Source organism: Canis lupus, chromosome 35, assembly GCF_048164855.1.
Source record: "Canis lupus baileyi chromosome 35, mCanLup2.hap1, whole genome shotgun sequence".
Classification (NCBI taxonomy): Eukaryota; Metazoa; Chordata; class Mammalia; order Carnivora; family Canidae; genus Canis; species Canis lupus.
The window spans coordinates 6,826,590-6,850,233 of record NC_132872.1 but is presented as its reverse complement, the minus strand read 5'-3'; the positions used below and the strand labels follow the sequence as shown (position 1 = coordinate 6,850,233).

The window sequence follows — 23,644 nt, the reverse complement described above, 5'->3', positions numbered from 1 at the left end:
TGTATACATCCCTACAAAGCCCTAGAATGTAAACTCCATGAAAATAGGACGTTGTCAATTTTATTTTCCACGTATCCTTTGTTTTGAGAATAGTTGGTGGAACATATTGAAAGGAGGAAGTGGGGGGAGTTTAGATTTAGGAACTTGAAAATCCTAGACTATCCTCAGATTCCCTGCCTTTTTGAGGTATATACTCTTAGGCACATATCTTTAAATACATGTTAAATCACACTGAATTGAAATTACATTTTTTAGTATAAGGAGTGTTGCTCTCATCGGGAAGGCAGAACTATTTTCTTAGAACAACTCCTTGTACGCATGAAATCAGATCTAAAATGGAAGGTTATGGAATAAGATAAATGTTTGTGAGACAGAGATAACACTGTCTTCAAATAATCTACTACTATTACCACCTCATGATTATTGAGAAATGTTTAACTCTATGCCTATGCAACTTCTCATTTTCATATTCCCAGTAATGATCTTAAAGTCTGAGAAACACAATATTTTTTTGAAAGTGCTCTTTGTTTTTCTTATTTTGGTTCATATTTTGGTCTTCTGAAATAATTTAAATAAGTTTTGTGAGGAGATAAAGGAAATGAAAGTTTGGTGACTTTATAAAATATGAAAACTTCCACTTTTTATTTTTTACTTGTAGAATTTCAAGAACCTTATGCTGTTGTAGTACTTCTGGAGAAAGATCTCATTGTAGTTGATCTGACACAAAGCAAGTAAGTTATTCATTTACAGATTAACACTATTTTTATAATCTCATTACAACTAAAATACAGGAAGATGTTATAGAGAATTGACATTAGTATATGTTAGATGGTAAATATTCTTTATGTGGAACATTGTTAGGCTAGAATTTTAGGAATGTAATTGGTTTAATAATAAAAACTAAACCAAGAGAGTTTAGGAAACACACACAATTGTAACACATTTTAAAGGCAACACCTGTTGTTTGGAAAGATGCATTTAGAGTCTGAGGATACATAAAATGGACCACATTTCTGCCGTTAACCTAAGCAAACACAATTGTTACGAAATTTTTATGGTGTACTACATGGCCATCTGCTAGACTATTGACTAAAGGAAAATGGCACATTAGAAAAGTTTTATTGGACTATTGCAGCAACAATACAGAAGAGCAGGATCTCAAGGGTAGAGAAGATGGAAGTCTTTCACTTTTTTATTTTTCATTATGTTGTAGGCAGTGAAACAAATATAAAATATTGCTGTTAAAGTGGCACTCTCAGCTCCATTACGTGAACAGTAAAAGCAGATAAAATTGATGAACACTGTCTTCTTGCAGCACATTTTCATAGTAAATGATGATAGGCATGAAACTGATTTCCCCTCACTTTTTTCTTTTTTAATTGAAGTATATTTAACAGATAATGTTATACTAGTTTCAGATGTACAACATATTGATTCAACAATTCTATACAATACTCAGTGTTCATCACAATAAGTGTAATTACCATCTCTTGCATTACAATATTATTACAGCATTATTCACTGTATTTCTATGCTGTACTTTTCATCTCCATAACTTATGTATTTCATAACTGAAAGTTTGTAGCTCCTAACCCCCTTTATTTCATCACCAGCCCATTTTGTCTCTTTGGCAATCACCAGCTTGTTCTTTGTATTTATGAATCTTTGTTTTTGTTTCTTTGTTTACTTGTTTTGTTTGTTAGATTCCACATGTAAATGAAATTACATGGTATTTTTCTGTCTGACTTATTTCACTTAGAATAATACCCTCCAGTCCCATCCATGTTGTTAAAAATGGCAATATCTCATTAGTTTTTATGGCTGAGTAATATTCCAGTATCTATCGATCGATTGATCAATTGATCTTCTTTATCCATTAATCTATCAATGGATGTTTAAGCTGCTTCTATATCTTGGATATTGGAAATAATGCTGCAATAAACATAGTGGTGCATTTATCTCTTTGAATTAGTGTTTTTGTTTTCTTTGGGTAAATACCTGATAGTATGACTACTAGATCAGATGGTATTTCTATTTTTAATACTTTTAAAAACCTCCATACTGTTTTGCATGGTGCCTGCACCAATTTATATTCCCACCAACAGTGCACTAGGGTCTCTTTTCCTCCACATCCTTGACAACTTTGTTGTTTCTTGTCTTTTTTATTCTAGTCATCCTGATAAGTGTAAGATGACATCTCATTGTAGTTTTCATTTGCATTTCCCTACTGATTTGTGATATTGGGCATTTTATCATGTGTCTGTTGGCTATTTGTATATCTTCTTTGGAAAAACGTCTATTCAAGTTCTCTGCACATTTTTAATTATTTGGGGTTTTTTTCGTGTTAATTTGTGTAAGTTATTTAAATATTTTTGGATATTAACCTTTTATCAGATACATCATTTGCAAATATCTTCTCCCATTCAGTAAGTTATCTTGCCATCTTGTTGATTGTTTCTTTCACTGTGCAAAACGTTTTATGTTGGTGTAGTCCCAATAGTTTATTTTTGCTTTTATTTCCCTTGCTGGAGGAGATATATCTATAAAACTGTTTCTATAGCAGATGTCAGAGAAATTACTGCCTATGTTTTATTCCAGAGGTTTTTGGTTCCAGGTTTCACATTAATTAGGTCTTTGAATTTGTGTGTGTGGTATAAGAAAGTGGTCTAATTTCACTCTTTTACATGTAGCTGTCCAGTTTTCTTAGCACCATTTTTTAAGAGACTGTCTTTTCACGTTGCATATTCTTACCCCTTTTATTGTAGATTAGTCAATCATATAAGCATGGGTTTATTTCTGGGCATCCTATTCTGTTCTGTTGGACTTGTGTTATGTATCTGTTTTGTTTTATTTTGATTGCCAGTACCATACTGTTTTGATTATTACAGCTTTGTAGTATATCTTGAAATCTGGAGTTGATGAGATACGTACAGTTTTGTTCTTCTCAAGATTGCTTTGGGTGGCGCTTGAGTGATGCAGTCAGTTAAGCACCCAACTCTTGGTTTTGGCTCAGTTTGTGATCTCAGGGTTGTGGGATTCAGTCCCACATGGTGGCCCATACATTTTTTTTTTTGTACGGTCTTTGTCTACTTTTGGTATCATAGTAATGTTGACCTTATAGAATGAATTTGGAGTTTTCATTTCTCTATTTTTTAGAATCATTTAAGAAAAAAATATTTAACTCTTCTTTAAATGTTTGGTAGAATTTGCCTGTGTAGCCATCTGGTCTTGGACTTTTGTTTGTTTAGAGTGTTTGATTGCTGATTCAACTCCATTACTAGTAACAGTTCCGTTCAAATTTTTGCTCTTCCTAAATTAGTTGTAGAGAATTATGTTTCTAGGATTTATTCATTTTTTCTAGGTTGTCCAATTTGTTGGCATATGATTCTTCATAATATTCTTATAATCCTTTGTATTTCTGTGGTGTTGGTTGTTTTCTTCATTGCTGATTTTGAGTTGTTGTCTTTTTTCCTTGATGAGTCTGGTTAAAAGTTTCAGTTTTGTTTATCCTTTTAAAGAACCAGCTCCTGGTTTCATTGACTTTTTCTTTGTGTGTGTTTTTAACCTATTATTTTATTTATTTCTCTCTAATCATTATTATTTCCTTTCTTCTTTCTGGCTTTCAGCTTTTTCTGGCTCCTTTAACTATAAGGTTAGGTTGTTTAAGGATTTTCATCTCTTGAAGTAGGTCTGTATTGCTATAAACTTCTCTTAAAACTGCTTTTGCTGTGTCCCAAAGATTTTGGACTATTGTGTTTTTATTTTCCTTTGTCTCCATGTATTTTTTTATTTCCTCTTTGACTTCTTGGTTAGTAGCACGGTGTATAGCCTTCATGTGTTTCTGTTCTTTCCAGATTTTCTTACAATTGATTTTCATTTTCATACCATTGTGTTTAGAAAATATGTTTGATATATTAGTCTTCTTAAACTTGTTGAGACTTGTTTTGTGACCTAACATGATCTATCTTGGAGATTCCATGTACAATTGAAAAGAATGTGTATTCTGTTGTTTTTAGATGAAATGATATGTATATATCTGTATACATCTGGTCTGTTATGTCATTCAGAGGCACTATTTCCTTTAGATTTTCTGGCTAGATGATCTGTCCATTGATATGTGAGGTATTAAAGTCTCCTACTGTTATTGTATGACTGTCAATTTTTTCCCTTTATGTTTTTTAATATGTGCTTTATGTATTTGGGTACTCCAATTTGGGTACATAGGTATTTAAAATTGTTATATCATCTTCTTAGATGTTCCCTTTATCATTATGTAGTGTCTTTCTTTGTTTCTCATTAGTCTTTGTTTTAAAGTCTTTAAGTCTAAGTATTGCTACCCCTGTTCTCAGTCTGTATGTGTCTTTAGGTCTGGCATGAGTCTCTTATAAGCAGCATATAGATGTGTCTTGTGTATTAACCATTCAGTCATTCTAGGTCTATGATTGGAACATTTAGTCCCTTTAAAGTAAATTGTTTTCTAATTGTTTTTGTAGGTCTTCTCTGTCCCTTTTTCTCTGTCCCTTTTTTCTCTCACTCTTTTCTCTTGTGATTTGATGGCTTTCTTTAGTGTTATGCTTGGATTGCTTTCTATTTATTTTGTGTAGGTTTCTGATTTGTGGTTACCATTAGGTTCATATATAACATCTTATGAGTATAGTTGTCTATATTAACTTTATGGTCACTTAAGTTCAAATGCATTCTAAAAGCATTAAATTTCTACTCTGTTTCCATGTTTTATGTATATGATGTCATAATTTACATATTTTTATTCTGTGTATACCTTGAATGGTTTTGTTAGATATAATTATCTGTTTTTGTGTTTTAACCTCCATAATGGCTTTATAAGTGATTAATCTACTACCTTCATTAAACGTTTACTTTCATTTTTTTTTGTCGTTTCTTTTTTTTTTTTTTTTTTTTTTATTGGTGTTCAATTTACTAACATACAGAATAACACCCAGTGCCCGTCACCCATTCACTCCCACACCCCGCCCTCCTCCCCTTCTACCACCCCTAGTTCGTTTCCCAGAGTTAGCAGTCTTTACGTTCTGTCTCCCTTTCTGATATTTTCCACACATTTCTTCTCCCTTCCCTTATTTTCCCTTTCACTATTATTTATATTCCCCAAATGAATGAGAACATATAATGTTTGTCCTTCTCCGACTGACTTACTTCACTCAGCATAATACCCTCCAGTTCCATCCACGTTGAAGCAAATGGTGGGTATTTGTCATTTCTAATAGCTGAGTAATATTCCATTGTATACATAAACCACATCTTCTTTATCCATTCATCTTTCGTTGGACACCGAGGCTCCTTCCACAGTTTGGCTATAGTGGCCATTGCTGCTAGAAACATCGGAGTGCAGGTGTCCCGGCGTTTCATTGCATTTGTATCTTTGGGGTAAATCCCCAACAGTGCAATTGCTGGGTCGTAGGGCAGGTATATTTTTAACTGTTTGAGGAACCTCCACACAGTTTTCCAGAGTGCACCAGTTCACATTCCCACCAACAGTGTAAGAGGGTTCCCTTTTCTCCGCATCCTCTCCAACATTTGTTGTTTCCTGCCTTGTTAATTTTCCCCATTCTCACTGGTGTGAGGTGGTATCTCATTGTAGTTTTGATTTGTATTTCCCTGATGGCAAGTGATGCAGAGCATTTTCTCATGTGCGTGTTGGCCACGTCTATGTCTTCCTCTGTGAGATTTCTGTTCATGTCTTTTGCCCATTTCATGATTGGATTGTTTGTTTCTTTGGTGTTGAGTTTAATAAGTTCTTTATAGATCTTGGAAACTAGCCCTTTATCTGATATGTCATTTGCAAATATCTTCTCCCATTCTGTAGGTTGTCTTTGAGTTTTGTTGACTGTATCCTTTGCTGTGCAAAAGCTTCTTATCTTGATGAAGTCCCAATAGTTCATTTTAGCTTTTGTTTCTTTTGCCTTTGTGGATGTATCTTGCAAGAAGTTACTATGGCCGAGTTCAAAAAGGGTGTTGCCTGTGTTCTTCTCTAGGATTTTGATGGAATCTTGTCTCACATTTAGATCTTTCATCCATTTTGAGTTTATCTTTGTGTATGGTGAAAGAGAGTGGTCTAGTTTCATTCTTCTGCATGTGGATGTCCAATTTTCCCAGCACCATTTATTGAAGAGACTGTCTTTCTTCCAATGGATAGTCTTTCCTCCTTTATCGAATATTAGTTGCCCATAAAGTTCAGGGTCCACTTCTGGATTCTCTATTCTGTTCCACTGATCTATGTGTCTGTTTTTGTGCCAGTACCACACTGTCTTGATGACCACAGCTTTGTAGTACAACCTGAAATCTGGCATTGTGATGCCCCCAGATATGGTTTTCTTTTTTAAAATTCCCCTGGCTATTCGGGGTCTTTTCTGATTCCACACAAATCTTAAAATAATTTGTTCTAACTCTCTGAAGAAAGTCCATGGTATTTTGATAGGGATTGCATTAAACGTGTATATTGCCCTGGGTAACATTGACATTTTCACAATATTAATTCTGCCAATCCATGAGCATGGAATATTTTTCCATCTCTTTGTGTCTTCCTCAATTTCTTTCAGAAGTGTTCTATAGTTTTGAGGGTATAGATCCTTTACATCTTTGGTGAGGTTTATTCCTAGGTATCTTATGCTTTTGGGTGCAATTGTAAATGGGATTGACTCCTTAATTTCTCTTTCTTCAGTCTCATTGTTAGTGTATAGAAATGCCACTGACTTCTGGGCATTGATTTTGTATCCTGCCACGCTACCGAATTGCTGTATGAGTTCTAGCAATCTTGGGGTGGAGACTTTTGGGTTTTCTATGTAGAGTATCATGTCATCGGCGAAGAGAGAGAGTTTGACTTCTTCTTTGCCAATTTGAATGCCTTTAATGTCTTTTTGTTGTCTGATTGCTGAGGCTAGGACTTCCAGTACTATGTTGAATAGCAGTGGTGAGAGTGGACATCCCTGTCTTGTTCCTGATCTTAGGGGAAAGGCTCCCAGTGCTTCCCCATTGAGAATGATATTTGCTGTGGGCTTTTCATAGATGGCTTTTAAGATGTCGAGGAATGTTCCCTCTATCCCTACACTCTGAAGAGTTTTAATCAGGAATGGATGCTGTATTTTGTCAAATGCTTTCTCTGCATCCAATGAGAGGATCATATGGTTCTTGGTTTTTCTCTTGCTGATATGATGAATCACATTGATTGTTTTACGGGTGTTGAACCAGCCTTGTGTCCCAGGGATAAATCCTACTTGGTCATGGTGAATAATTTTCTTAATGTACTGTTGGATCCTATTGGCCAGTATCTTGTTGAGAATTTTTGCATCCATGTTCATCAGGGATATTGGTCTGTAATTCTCCTTTTTGGCGGGGTCTTTGTCTGGCTTTGGAATTAAGGTGATGCTGGCTTCATAGAACGAATTTGGAAGTACTCCATCTCTTTCTATCTTTCCAAACAGCTTTAGGAGAATAGGTATGATTTCTTCTTTAAACGTTTGATAAAATTCTCCTGGGAAGCCATCTGGCCCTGGACTCTTGTGTCTTGGGAGGTTTTTGATGACTGCTTCTATTTCCTCCCTGGTTATTGGCCTGTTCAGGTTTTCTATTTCTTCCTGTTCCAGTTTTGGTAGTTTGTGGCTTTCCAGGAATGCGTCCATTTCTTCTAGATTGCCTAATTTATTGGCGTATAGCTGTTCATAATATGTTTTTAAAATCGTTTGTATTTCCTTGGTGTTGGTAGTGATCTCTCCTTTCTCATTCATGATTTTATTAATTTGAGTCTTCTCTCTCTTCTTTTTAATAAGGCTGGCTAATGGTTTATCTATCTTATTAATTCTTTCAAAGAACCAACTCCTGGTTCTGTTGATCTGTTCCACAGTTCTTCTGGTCTCGATTTCGTTGAGTTCTGCTCGAATCTTTATTAACTCCCTTCTTCTCTTGGGTGTAGGATCTATTTGCTGTTTTTTCTCTAGCTCCTTTATGTGTAAGGTTAGCTTTTGTATTTGAGTTCTTTCCAGTTTTTGAATGGATGCTTGTATTGCGATGTATTTCCCCCTTAGGACTGCTTTTGCTGCATCCCAAAGATTTTGAACGGTTGTATCTTCATTCTCATTAGTTTCCATGAATCTTTTTAATTCTTCCTTAATTTCCTGGTTGACCCTTTTATCTTTTAGCAGGATGGTCCTTAACCTCCACGTGTTTGAGGTCCTTCCAAACTTCTTGTTGTGATTTAGTTCTAATTTCAAGGCATTATGGTCCGAGAATATGCAGGGGACAATCCCAATCTTTTGGTATCGGTTCAGACCTGATTTGTGACCCAGTATGTGGTCTATTCTGGAGAAAGTTCCATGTGCGCTTGAGAAGAATGTGTATTCAGTTGAGTTTGGATGTAAAGTTCTGTAGATATCTGTGAAATCCATCTGGTCCAGTGTATCATTTAAAGCTCTCGTTTCTTTGGAGATGTTTTGCTTAGAAGACCTATCGAGTATAGAAAGAGCTAGATTGAAGTCACCAAGTATAAGTGTATTATTATCTAAGTATTTCTTCACTTTGGTTAATAATTGATTTATATATTTGGCAGCTCCCACATTCGGAGCATATATATTGAGGATTGTTAAGTCCTCTTGTTGAATAGATCCTTTAAGTATGATATAGTGTCCCTCTTCATCTCTCACTACAGTCTTTGGGGTAAATTTTAGTTTATCTGATATAAGGATGGCTACCCCTGCTTTCTTTTGAGGACCATTCGAATGGTAAATGGTTCTCCAACCTTTTATTTTCAGGCTGTAGGTGTCCTTCTGTCTAAAATGAGTCTCTTGTAGACAGCAAATAGATGGGTCCTGCTTTTTTATCCAGTCTGAAACCCTGCGCCTTTTGATGGGGTCATTAAGCCCGTTCACATTCAGAGTTACTATTGAGAGATATGAGTTTAGTGTCATCATGATATCTATTCAGTCTTTGTTTTTGTGGACTGTTCCACTGAACTTCTTCTTAAAGGGGAATTTTAAGAGGCCCCCTTAAAATTTCTTGCAGAGCTGGTTTGGAGGTCACATATTCTTTTAGTTGCTGCCTGTCTTGGAAGCTCTTTATCTCTCCTTCCATTTTGAATGAGAGCCTTGCTGGATAAAGTATTCTTGGTTGCATGTTCTTCTCATTTAGGACCCTGAATATATCCTGCCAGCCCTTTCTGGCCTGCCAGGTCTCTGTGGAGAGGTCTGCTGTTACCCTAATACTCCTCCCCATAAAAGTCAGGGATTTCTTGTCTCTTGCTGCTTTAAGGATCTTCTCCTTATCTTTGGAATTTGCAAGCTTCACAATTAAATGTCGAGGTGTTGAACGGTTTTTATTGATTTTAGGGGGGGATCTCTCTATTTCCTGGATCTGAATGCCTGTTTCCCTTCCCAGATTAGGAAAGTTTTCAGCTAGAATTTGTTCAAATACATATTCTGGCCCTCTGTCCCTTTCGGTGCCCTCGGGAACCCCAATTAAACGTAGGTTTTTCTTCCTCAGGCTGTCGTTTATTTCCCTTAATCTATCTTCATGGTCTTTTAATTGTTTGTCTCTTTTTTCCTCAGTTTCCCTCTTTGCTATCAACTTGTCTTCTAGGTCACTCACTCGTTCTTCCACCTCGTTAACCCTCGTCGTTAGGACTTCTAGTTTGGATTGCATCTCATTCAATTGATTTTTAATTTCTGCCTGATTAGCTCTAAATTCTGCAGTCATGAAGTCTCTTGAGTCCTTTATACTTTTTTCTAGAGCCACCAGTAGCTGTATAATAGTGCTTCTGAATTGGCTTTCTGACATTGAATTGTAATCCAGATTTTGTAACTCTGTGGGAGAGAGGACTATTTCTGATTCTTTCTTTTGAGGTGATGTTTTCCTTCTAGTCATTTTGCTCAGTGCAGAGTGGCCAAAAGCAAGTTGTATTGGGAAAAAGAGAAAAAGAGAGGAGAGAAAGAAGGAAAGAAAAGAGAAAGAGAAAAAAAAAGGGAAGAAAAAGAAAAAAAAAAAGAAGAAAAAGAGAAAGAAAAAGAAAGGAGAAAAAAAAGGGGGTGGGGGAAGGAAACAAATCAAAAAGCAAAACAAAACAAAAACAAAAACAAAAACAAAAACAAACAAACAAAAAAAGAACCACGGGGGAGTATCTTCTGATTCTGTGTACTTTAAGTCCCTTGGCTTCTCCTGGAAGTTGTCAGTCTAGCTGGTGTTCTGGGGGAGGGGCCTGTTGTGCTGATTTTCAGGTGTTAGCAGTTGGGGGAGCTGCTGTGCCCCTGCCTGGTGCAGGGCTCAGTGGGGGTTGTTTACCCCGTGAGGCCGCAGGAGGAACAGCCCCAGTGGCGGGGCAGCTCTGGAAACCTGGATTCAGCTCCGGCAGGAACTCCGTCTGCAGGGCCTGGAGGCTCCGGGGCGGGGCCGCTGATCTGCTCAGCTGGGGCAGGAGCGTCCTCGCTGTCCTGGGCCCTCCCGGCCTCTGCCTGTCCCGGGGGAGGCGGGATCCTGGGCTGTGTCCCGGCGCCCTGTGCTCCCGGGCCGCGCAGCCCCCTCCGCGGAGCCGCCGCCCGAGCCCCTCCGAGCTGCTCCTGGAACCGCGCAGCCCCCTCCGCACGGAGCCTCTTCCTCTGCCCGAGCCCCTCCGAGCTGCTCCCGGGGCCGCGCAGCCCCCTCCGCGGAGCCGCCGCCCGAGCCCCTTCAGCTGCTCCGGGTCCCGCCGGGTCCTGCCGTGCGCGCTGCAGCCCTTAGGGAGCTCGGCGCACTCTCCTGGGCGCGCAGTTGCTGTTACTGTCCCCGGGAGCCCGAGGGCATCCCCGCCCTCCTGGGTCCTGCTCCAACTCCCTGCGAGCCCCTTTCCGCCCGGGAAGGTCGGTGCAGCTCCTGCTCCTCCGGGACGGGGCTCTCCTGTCCTGGGGACACTCGCCCCGGCCTCAGCCCGGCTCCTCGCGGGGCCCCTCCCCCTTGGAGGCCTTTGTTTCTTTACTTCTTTTTCCCCGTCTTCCTACCTTGATAGAAGCGCGAACTCTTCTCACTGTCGCATTCCAGCTGGTCTCTCTTTAAATCTCAGGCCGAATTCATAGATTTTCAGGATAATTTGAAGGTTTTCTAGGTAGTTTGGTGGAGACAGGTGATTTGGAGACCCTACTCTTCCGCCATCTTGCTCCTCCCAAACGTTTACTTTCATCCATGAACTTTCTCCCTTTCATAATCTTCTTCTAGTTATGGACTTTTCTTTCCACTCAAAGAATTCCCTTTAACATTTATTATAAGGCTGGTTTAGTGGTAATGACCTCTTTTAACTTTTGTTTGGGAAACTTTTTACTCTCCTGTTCTGAATGGTAATTTAACTGGATAGAGTATTTTGGTTGCATGTTTTTTTACTATATCATGCCACTCTCTTCTGGTCTAAAAAATTTCTGCTGAAAAATCAGCTGATAGCCTATTGGATTTACCTTTATGTAACTTTTTTCCCCTTTTGCTGCTTTTAAAATACTATCATTACTTTTTGCCATTTTAATTGTTACATATCTTGGTGTGGACATTTTTGGTTGAATATTGTTAGGGGCTCTCTGTGATTCCTGTATCTAGATGTCTGTTTCCTTCCCCAGATTAGGAAAGTTTTTAGCTATTATTTCTTCAAATAAGTTGTAATGCCTCCTTCTCTTTTCTTTTGGGATCCCTATAATATGATGTTAATACTCTTGATGATGTCACTGAGTTCCCTTAACCTATTCTCATTTTTTATTATTCTTGATTGGTTGCTTGCTTTCCAATATCCTGTCTTCCAGATTGCTTGTCCATTCTTCTGCCTACCCTAGTATGCTGTTTATTCCCTCTTGTGTGTTTTTATTTTGGTTATTGAATATTTCATCTCTGCCTTGATCTGTTTTATATTTTCTATCTCTTTATTGAAGTTCTCACTAAATTCATCCATTCTCTTCTGAAGTCCAGTGAGTACCTTTATAACCATTACTTTGCATTTTTATCAGGCATACTGCTTTATCTCTTTGCTTTGCTTAGGTCTTTTGCTGTGATTCTGTTCTTTCATTTTGTTCTCATTTTGTCTAACTCTATGCTTGTTTTACTCTGTTAGGAAGGTCAGTTATATCACCTGGTCTTGAAAATAGCAGCCTTGGATAGAAGAAGTAGTCCTGTGGTGCCCTTTAGTGATATTACCCCTAGTCACTAGAGCTAGGTACTCCTTGGGTGTAATCTCTAGGGGCTGTGTGCACCCTAGTTTATGGCTGAGCAGCATCTTCCCTCAGCCCAGTAAGCTGCAATGATCCACTTTGCCTGTTTTGGGTGCACTGGATAGGGTTTGGTCCCTGTGCTGCTGAGAGGCCTACAGTCTCTGTGGGCTTGTAGCTGGGTGGGGCAGCAGTAAGGCTAGCTGTCTACAATTAACCTCTGCAGAGGCACAGCCAATAGCAGGGCTTTCTCTATGTTTGATCCACACAGGCTTTTATTGATGGGTGGGGCCAGGAACTAGATTAGGTATTTGCAGTCAGCCTCTTTACTATCACTGTGGGCATACTGACCAAGTAGGGCACTCTTTATCTCTTTCTCTCTCTGCATAGCTGCTAAAAGCCTTAGTTGCTGGAATTGTAGGTATGCTGCTGTGTGGAGTTATCTCTTCCTCTCTCCAGGGCAGGAGTCATTTTAGAGTGGCACTGATCCCTACCAGGGAAGATTGCAGGATGTAATTGGTAGGAGCTGCTTTGTAGGGATGTCTGCAGAGGCAGGTGGGTTGGATGGGGTATGGCACACAGTGCTAGTAAGATAGGTGGAGAGTGTTAGGGCTGGTTTGCAAGTGTCCAGCTATCTAGGCTGGGGGATGGGAAGAAAAAAGACATCCACTAACATTTGTTCTTGGAGAAAACCCTGAAGATCTCTGCCTCTCCATGCACATTCTGAGATTAGTAAAATTTCAAACTACTGCTTCTATGCTGTGTCTCTTTTGGGGTTATTATGCAGGATCTTTAAGGGCAGAGATTCAGTTTCCTATCTCCCTCTGGCTTTCCTGAGTTAAGCTCCACTGGTTCTTAAAGCCCTGTGTAAATGGAGATTCTTCTTCCCAGAGTGGAACCCCAGTGCCTGGGATGTCTTCTATGGGATCTAATCTTCCTTCCCCATGCTTTTGGTATCCCTTTCATTTGTGTTTAGTATTACCAGGGGTTTGGTTCTCAACATATCTCTGCCCCTCTTCTTCAGTATGGCCTCTTCTCTACAATTAACTATGGAAAGTCTATTCTGTCAGTCTTTATTAGATCATTTTCAGAGTTAGTTGCACAGATGTAGTTGTTATCTTGGTATGTCCATGGGACAAAGTGAGCTCAGGATCCCCCTACTCTGTTTCTGATTTTTCCATCATTCTATGCAGAAGTTTTGTACATTCTGTCACCTCTATATTATTGATTTTCCCTTCCTTTTTCTTCTCATTAACATCTTTTCTGTAAGAAACTCAACTCAGATATCATTTCCTCATTAAAATGTTTCATTACCTATGTAATTTTTTTCAAATACCGTTACAGACTCTCATATTTCCCTTGCTCCTCTCCTTCATAACTCTGAAACAGATAAAATTTTCTATTTGTTTATTACTGCTTTAAAGATTCTCTACTAGACTGTAGGTATCATGGAGGAGGAGCTTTTTCTGCATATGGAGTAGGTTCTTAGTAAATTTTTGTTGCATAACTTACAGCCTGAGTGCTACTTTCTGTGTCATTTAAAAATGTTAGGGACAGGGAACCTGGGTGGCCTAGTTGATTAAATGTCCGACTCTTGATTTCAGCTCAGGTCATGATTTCAAGGTTGTGGGATTGGGCTCCATTGGGCTCTTCACTCAGCGGGGCTTCTATTGGAGATTCTCTTCCCTCTGCACCTCCTCACCATGCTCGCTCTCAAATAAACAAATCTATACCAAAAAATGTCAGAGCCAAAGTTCTTCTTTATGCTCATTTATAGTATATAATATTTCAGTTTTTTGAAAGGGATATAGGATTAGGGCCATCTAATTGGCTAATAGCTTTCAAGACCCTCTATACCTTTAATACTCACTGTTTTCAGTATATACATTTATTCTTATGGTTTTCATTATTACTTAAGTATTTGAATTGACATTTTGCTTTTTATTTAACATTTCACCTTTGGCAACACCATGTTTTAAAATCTATGTGACATTCCTATTTCATTGTCTATTACAAGAAATTTAACATATTCTCTTTCCTTTCAAATAGTTCCTAACCATGTTTCATGTTATTATATTGCAATTTTGTACTCCTTTTCAGATTAAACTCTTCTTCCCTTCCCCCCTTTTTTCCATTTAATTGTTTATATGAAACCATGCATTAGGGCTTACAAGTTTTTCTTCTTCTTGATTCCTTGGATTTATGTCTTTGCTTACATCTCCCTATCTAAATTCTTATAATACATTATTAGTTATTTTTTACTTAGCTATCTTTTTCTTTGCCAATACACTAATTTTCCCCATTTTCATGATATTGTTTACCTTGTCAAAAGTCTACCATTGTAACCTCTTGCTGTTATCAAATCCCTAGTTGTAGATGCAGTCATTAAGGTGATTAATTTATTTTACTTCTAATTCATCAATCTCAGAAATGTTAGATTTTTTTAAAGATTTTATTTATTACTCATGAGAGACATACAGAGAGAGAGGCAGAGACATAGGAAGAGGGAGGAGAAGCAGGCTCCATGCAGAAAGCTGGATGCGGCACTTGATCCTGGGACTCTTGGACACTCTGGTGTCCAAGTACCAGCAGTACCAGGATGCTACGGCCAAGGAGGAGGGGGAGTTCGAGGAGGAGGTAGAGGAGGAGGTGGCCTTGAGCTGATACCTGGTAAAGCGCGTGGAAGCTGTGTGAACTCTTTATTCGCTCACAACCTGTTCTCTGATAGCCATGTCTCTGTGTGCCCTCGCTCTTTTTCCTGTCTGGATGTCACATGCTGTACAGACGCCACCATTTTCATAGTGGAAAAAAAAAAAAAAAAAGGCATGAGCCAAAGGTGACGCTCAACCACTGAGCCACCCAGGTGCCCAGAAATGTTTGATTTTTACCCTGAAATAGAGAACCTTTGATCCATATATTTTAACCTATGTGCTATCTCTCTAATTTAATTACATTTATTTCTGGGTCCAGGTAGTACTTTAAAGTTTTTATTTAAATTCCAGTTAGTTAAAATATAGTGTAATATTAGTTTCAGGTGTACAATATAGTGATTTAACACTTCCATACAATGCTCATTGTTCATCACAAGTGAACTCCTTTATTTCCATCATCTATTTAATCCATTCCTTCACCCACCTCCCCTTTGATAACTATTGGTTTGTTCTTGATAGTTAACCGTCTGTTTCTTAGTTTGCCTCTCTTTCTTTACCTATGCTCAAATTCTTACATTTGAGTGAAATCAGATGGTATTTGTCTTTATCTGACTGACTTATGTCTCTTAGCATTATTCTATCCATGTCATTGCAAATGGGAAGATTTCATTCTTTTTATTACTGATTAATATTCCATCGTGTATATACTATATCATATCATCTTTGTCCGTTCCTCGGTCAATGGACATTTAGGCTGCTTCCATAGTTAGGCTATTGTAGATAATGCTACTCTAAGTACTGGGGTTCATGTGTCTCTTTGAATTAGTATTTTTATATTCTTGAAATAAATACCTAGCAGTGCAATTGTTGGATCATTGGATAATTCTAACTTTTTGAGGAACCTCCATACTATTTTCTCAAATAGCTGTACCAGTTTGCATTCCCACTAACAGTGGTAAGAAGCTTGTTCCCCTTTCTCTGCATCCTCGCCAACACCTATTGTTTCTTTTGTTGTTGATTTTAGCCAATCTGACAAGTGATAGGTCATTGTAGCTTTGATTTGTGTTACCCTGATAATGAATGATGTCAAACATCTTTTCATGTGCCTCTTGGCCATCTGTATGCTTTCTTTGGAAAAAAATGTCTTCAGATCTTCAGCCCATTTTTTAATTGGACTATTAATTTTTGGGGTGTTGCATAATTTATTTTGGATACTATCAGATATATCATTTATTAAATATAATGTGCTCCTTTTCACCTGATTTTGTATATACTGCTATTATATACACACACACACACACACACTACTATTCTTATCTGAAATATAAATCTGCAGCATTTCAAATGGAAGGCAAGTAAGAAAATCCTTGCCAATACACACACACACATCATACTCTCCAGAGATTGGACTAAGTTTTAAGTAAGTTCCTAATAATTAGGGGAAAATTATTTTACTAGACCTTAAACCCTCAGGGGAAAAAGACCTTATTAAGAAGTAACATGAACATATGGATCTAGAACATATGCAGCGTAGACTAATACTCAATGCCCTCTACTACAGTACCTGTTACATCTGGTACCTAAGAAGTGCACAATATATTATGACTATAAGAATTCTTAATGTGGTTCTATACTGATACTCATTTTAAATATTATAGTGAGCCTGAGGATATGAAATTTACTGCATCCATAAGTCTGTATTCCCACTATGTTCTCTAGTTAAGTTTACATTGGAAATTATCTTAAACATATGTAATCATACACACACACAGCAAACTCATCTTTCAATTACACCTACCAAAAAATCACAAATACTTGCCTGTGTATTACCTCACTAGGAAACACATGTCAAAATTATTAAGATATTTTAACATTTCTATTATGTAAATATTTACATGAAATTGTACATAGATAAAATACCTGACATGCTTTAATACATTGATGAAGTCAGTTTAATGAATACATTTTCAATTTGATATAATTCATTCTCTCCATATTAGCAAAGTGGCGTCACTGTGGAATTTTAGAATTACAGAAAAGACAATGAATTTATTCAAGTAAAATTCTACTAGTATTCATATTCTGCTTTATAGATAAATATTCTTAAAAGACCATTCTTGTTCATGTGATCCTTATTTTATAATTAAGTGAAATGTATAATACTTAGAAGATGTTAGGATTTGTTATAAAAGTTATTTCATTTTTTTCTCTTTAAAAAATATACTAATATATTGTCTTCATCTGTTAGTTTTCCAATCTTTGAAAATCCGTATCCCATGGACATTCATGAATCACCAGTTACATGCACAGCATACTTTGCTGATTGCCCACCAGATCTGATTCTAGTACTCTACTCTATAGGAGTCAAGCATAAAAAACAAGGATACAGTAATAAGGTAAAAGTAACAAATTTCCTGTTCTTTTCTGACCTTCCCTATAAGAAGACTTGAACTAAATTCTTTTGAGTTCATAAGCTGGTCTCCATAAAAGACATAACTTGTGGAATTTAAATTTTCTAAATACTATATAGCCTTAAATCTACAAGAATATAAATTTCTTATATACTTATTATATGCTTATGTAATGAGATATACTTATTTCTCATACATATTTATATACTAAGTATATAAACGAGTGTAGTTTTTAATTATTTTAGAACAAGGAGTATGGTTTACAAAATTCAAGAGTCAACTCTTCAGTTAATGATTTCTTATTCAGTGGTTAACAAGGCATAATTAACAAAGTCATTTATTAAATAACTTTCTAAATTAATTTCATTTTTTTGTATTTAATTACAGGATTCAAATACTTAAAACAGTAATAGACTATGATTTGTATTTGCACAAGGCTGTTGGAATGGGCAACTCTGGGGGTACAATTTACATAGTATTCTGTGTTAACAGAACTATGATAGTTTGGTAGCACACAGGCTATGTTGCAAATGTAGCAACACTGTATCTGTATGATTAAAATACTTTTTAAATACTTTGAATATATATTATCATTTATATAAAAATTTATATTTTAATGAGATGGAATTGTACATTTGGGATTGTTCAATTAAAGAATTAAAAGATAGCATACACTTCATCCTTTGCTAATATACAGCTATTTCTTTGTAAAGTGAATCTTTTTCTGTATTTTAAAATGTTTTTATTTAAAAATTTTATGCCATTTAAATTTTAAAAATAAAACTCATAAATTCTTCCCGGATAATCTATTTAGGAGTGGCCCATCAGTGGAGGAGCGTGGAACCTTGGAACACAAACATATCCAGAAATTATTATTACTGGGTAAGTGGGATGTGATTTGTGACTTTATCAATTCATCAGCAAAAAGATGTTCTAGACAATACCAGAAATAGCACTACTTCCTATAGCAACTGACTTCATGCTCTAATATTAGGAATGAAAATAGAGACATAACAACAGATATAGATGACATTTAAAAGATTATAAGGGCCTCTGTTTACTAGATACATAATATACTTTTTCCTATAGTACTACCCAAAGCCCTGGGTATTATATATTAAACAAACATAAGATGACTGGAAAAGATGGAGAGAAGTGAAGGTGTTTAGAGCCCCCAACACTCAAGAAATGACATGGTGGTGAATGTTCTGGGTTTTCTTTTTGCTTCATATATCCCAGAATTGGAGCTGAGGAAGCTGGCAACTGCCAATGGGCACAGACAAAACAATAAAAAAGCCCAACAAAAGTAGCACTCTCTAGCCAAATGATGAAGTAAGGGGCAACCTCTCAAGACAGAAAATTGTTAGAAATTAATCTCTCTAACCACCAGAAAAAAAACTATGCCCTACAACAACCCACTCCAGCAGAGGGAGCATCAGTTTCTGACATTGAGCAAGACCTGAATAGGGAACTTTTTAACCCTTCTGGGTGGTAATGAAACCCATCACCTGTGGTGTTAGAGGAGGTCATGTGGGCAACCATAATCAACCACTGCCCAGTGGTATGCGGAGCCACACACTTTCCTCTTCTTGGGCCACTGCAAGTCCAGTGAGGATGCAAAGAAGAAAGAACAGACTGAAAAATTACATGAGGAATAATAGCTGAAAACTCCCCAAATTTGGCAATAAACATGATCCTATAGATTCCAGATGCTGAATGAACAAGTAATCTACAAGATACATCATAGTCAACAAGAGAGAAATGATGCTTTACTGATAGTGCAAAACCAATTGGATGACAGTGGATTTCTCATCAAAAACCATGGAAGCCAGGAGAAAATCTGATCTGTTTGAAGTGCTGAAATAAAACAATTGGTAATCCAGAATTGTATACCTAACAAAAATATCCTAGAGGAAATATTTAAGGCAATTACAAATGGGAGAGGATAAAGTAAAGTAAAGGGAGCAGGTTTTTACACTTACCTCAAAATGGTAGTATGATACCAGAAGACAGTGACAAGTTATAAATATATAATGTTTTAAAAAGTTTTAATGTTTTAATATGTTTAATGTTCACACTAACATTAATTAAATTATGTTAAATTAATTTAAACATAATATGTTTAATATGTTCACATATTTTTAATGTTTTAAAAACCATTAAAAATATGTGAAAAGATACACTAAAAGACATTATTGGCACATAAAATGCATGCATTAAATAATTGAAATAACCTATAGGAAGTCAGGGGAAAAGAGTGGGAAAAAAACCCAAACCAGACAGACTGAAGCCCTAACATATCTATGATTCCATTAAATATAAATGGTCTAAATATACCACTTCAAATGCACAAATTGGCATAGTGGATTAAAAACATGATCTAACTATATGCTATTTACAATATACTTCAAATATAACAGATAGGAGAGAAACAATAGGAAAATACTCCATAAAATAATCAATGGAGAGTGACATCAATAAGATGTTAGAATAAATAGCCTAGATGTAACAACAAGATATGTTAAAAAACAACAACAACAACAACCACTTAATGAAAATTCCAGAAATTAGTTAGGAAATCATAGTACCCCAGCCAGGATGAAAGCCTAGAATAGCCACAGCCATTTCATTTCATCTCAACTGTGTCTGCTCTTCCTCCAAATTATTACAGCTCACGTTCAGGAAGAAAGTAGAGAAGTGGAATATACATTCAGTGTTCCTCCTTTTCTGGCGGGAATCCCTAAATGACTAATTCAGGCAAGACAGAATCTAGAGTACTGATGAAACATAGATGCCTGGAGGCAGAGAATAAAAGAGTTCAGTGGTTTGTTGAAGCACCAAAAAAAATTGCAGTGCTGCCAGCAGACAGTAAAGGGAGCAAAAGACTGCAAGCCATCAAGATAAAGAAACCAGAAACCTCTCTAATTAGGAAATTATACACACAAACCCAAAGAAGACACATCCTCATTAAAAGTTTGAGAAGTCCCCAGGATCTCTACCTGGACTGATTGGTGAAGGTCTTCTCCTATACAAAATCCATTCATAAAAGGTAGCTCTAATGCTAAATTCAAAATAACAAGAAACACAAAGAAATAGTAAAATATGGCCCAATCAAGGAACAAAAAACACCTCCAAAAGCTGATCCCAAAGAAATTGATATATGTGAATTACCTGACAGTTCAGAAGAACTGTCTTAAAGAAGCTCAATGCACTCTAAGAGTACAAAGATAGACAACTAAATAAAACCAGGAAAATGATAAATGAATAAAATGAGAATATTAATAAAGAACTACTACAAAAAAGAACTAAAAAGATATTTTGGAGGAAAGTACTGAATTGAAAAATTTTATTATGACTGAAAACTTCCCAAATCTAAGTAAATGAACATACACATTCAAGAACCCCCAAATACTCCAATGAAGGTGAACCTAAAGAGGCCTACATTGAGATAGATCATAATCAAATGGGCAAACACAAAGAAATAATCTTGAAAGCAGCAACAGAAAAGCTATTCATCATGTATATGGAAACTCCCACAAGATTCAGTAGATTTCTCAGCAGAAACACTCTGAGATTGAAGGGAGCAGGTTGATATATTCAAAATGCAAGAACAAAAAAAAAGGCAGGTTTGAATACTGTATCTGGAAAACTACTTCAAAAATAAAAGAAATAAAGACCTTCCGAGCTAAAAGCTGAGAATCTTTATCACCAATACACCTGCCTTACTAGAACTGCTAAAGGGAGTCCTTCAAGTCAAAATGAATGAATGTTAGACAGCAAAATGAAAGTATAAGAAAATATATAGACAAAAAATCCTGTAACAATATAGTGGTACTATATAAATAACTTTAAATTCAGGTTTAGAATTTAGAAGATAAAAAAAGGAATTTAGAAGATAAAGGCACTTTAAAAAAATTATATAAAACTACATCAATAAGAGAGAGGATTAAAATCATGTGAACATTTCAGTAGATGCAAAACATTTGACAAAGTACAGCATCCATTCACAATAAAAATCCCCAAAGTAGGTCTAGAGAGAACAAACTTCAACATAATAAAGGCCTTATATGAAAAATCCATTCCTGACATTATAATGGTAAAAAACTGAAAGCTTTTCCCCTAAGATCAGGAACAAAACAAGGATGTCCACTCTGACCACTTTTATTCAATATAGTATTGGAAGTCCTAGCCATAGCAATTAAGCAACATCAAGAAATAAAAGGCATTTTCCATATTGGCAAGGAAGAAATAAAACTCACTATTAGTAGGTGCCATGATACTATACAGAGAAAACCCAAGAACTATTAGAACTGATAAATAAATTCAGTAAAGTCCCAGGGTACAACATCAAAGTACAGAAATTTTTGCATTCCTAAATACTAATGATGAAGCAGCAGAAAGTGAAGTTAAGAAAACAATCCCATATATCACTGCATCAAAAACAACAAAAGAGGTGAAAGACCTATATCCTGAAAAGTGTAAAACACTGATGAGAGATTCAGGATGGCACAAAGAAATGGAAGGACATTCCATGCTCATGGATTGAAAGAGCAATTATTATTAAAACATCTATACTACCCAAAGCAATTTACAGATTTAATGCAATCTCTATCAAAATAACATCATTTTTCATAGAGCTAGTAAAAACAATCCTAAAATTTGTGTGGAACCACAAAAGACCTCAAATACCCAAAGGAATCTTGAAAAACAAAAACAACAACAACAAAAAAGAAAAAACAAAAACAAACGAAGTGTCACAACTCTAGATTTCAAGTCACATTATAAAGTGGTACTAACTAATACAGTATGGTACTGGCATAAAAAATAGATACATAGAGCAATGGGATAGAGCAACAATGACAAAAAAAATTTTTTTAAAACAGAAATAAACCCACAATTATTTGGTCAATTAATCTTCAATGAAGGAAAAAATGAATATAAAATAGGAAAAAGATACTCTCTTCAACAAATTGGGAAAACTAGACATCCAGATACAAAAGAATGATACTGGACTACTTTTCACCATTCACAAAAAATAAACTTAAAATAGATTAAATACCTAAATGTGAGACCTGAGACCATAAAAATCCTTGAAGAGAGCACAGGAATAATCTGTCTGACATCAGCCATAGTAAAATTTTCTAGATATGTCTCCTGAGGGAAAAAATAAAAAATAAAGTATTTGGATTATATCAACATAAAAAGCTTCTGCATGGTGAAAGAAACAATCAATAAAACTAAAAGGCAAGCTACAGAATGGGAAAAGATATTTGCAAATGACATATCTGAGAAAGGGTTAGTATATAAAGAACTGGTACAACTCCAGATCCCCAAAACAAATAATGCAATTAAAAATGGGCTGAAGACATACAGATGGCCAACAGACACATGAAAAGATGCTCGACATCTCTCAGCATTGGGGAAATACAGATCAAAACCACATAGAGATAGTACCTCACACCTTGTCAGGATTACTAAAATCAACAACAAAGAAAAAGTGTTGACAAGGATGTGGAGAAGTTGGTGGAAATGCTAACTAGTGCAGCCACTCTGGAAAACAGTATGGCAGTTCCTCAAAAAATTAAAAATAGAACTACCCTATGATCCAATAATTGCATTACTGGGTGTTTACCCCCAAAATACCAAAATATTAATTGAAGGGATACATGTATCCCTATGCTTTTTGCAGCATTCTAGAATAGCCAAACTATAGAAGCAGCTCAAGTGTCCATTAATAGATGACTGGATAGAGAAGATGTCATGTGTGGACTATTACTCAGCCATAAAAAATAATGAAATCTTGCCATTTGCAACAAAATGGATAGAGTGCTAAGTGAAATAAGTCAGAGAAGAACAAATACCATTGAGTTCATTTATACGTGGAATTTGAAAAAAAAACAAACTAGCAAAGAAAGAAAAAAAGAGACAAATCAAGAAACAGACTCTTAGCTACAGAAAACAAATGGATCATTACCAGATGGGTAAAATATGATCTGAGGATTAAAGAGTACACTTATGATAAAAAATAAAATGATAAACTATATAAAACTATATTAATAGTTATAAAATATAAAAAGATGTAATTTGTGACATTGGTAACATAAAGAACAGTTGTAAAGGAATGGAGTTTTTTTAAATGCAAATGACGTTAACCTGTTACCACTTTAAAGTAGATGGGTATAACTATAAAATCCTTTATATAATATACATGGTTATGACAAAGAAAATGTCAATAGAATACACACAAAAGAAAATAAGAACAGAATCAAAGCATGTCACTATAAAAAGTCAATGAAACACACAGAAATGCAGGAAGAGAGAAAATGTGGGACAAAATAAATACATGATAAACAATTTTAAAATGGCAATAGTAAATACTTCCTTTTCAGTAAGGTCTTTAAATGTA

At 36.2% G+C, this 23,644-nt stretch overlaps 1 protein-coding gene across 6 annotated transcripts in view; it reads left to right on the top strand.

The window, feature by feature from the left end:
* The window catches only part of STXBP5L (syntaxin binding protein 5L), a 385,708-nt gene that overhangs the window by 219,766 nt on the left and 142,298 nt on the right, over nt 1-23,644 (top strand). For all 6 annotated transcript variants that reach the window (XM_072812552.1, XM_072812550.1, XM_072812551.1 and 3 more), the window contains 3 exons: nt 659-731; nt 17,076-17,223; nt 18,053-18,120. In XM_072812552.1, coding sequence (XP_072668653.1) covers nt 659-731; nt 17,076-17,223; nt 18,053-18,120 — 289 coding nt within the window. The remainder of the gene's footprint in view (nt 1-658; nt 732-17,075; nt 17,224-18,052; nt 18,121-23,644) is intronic.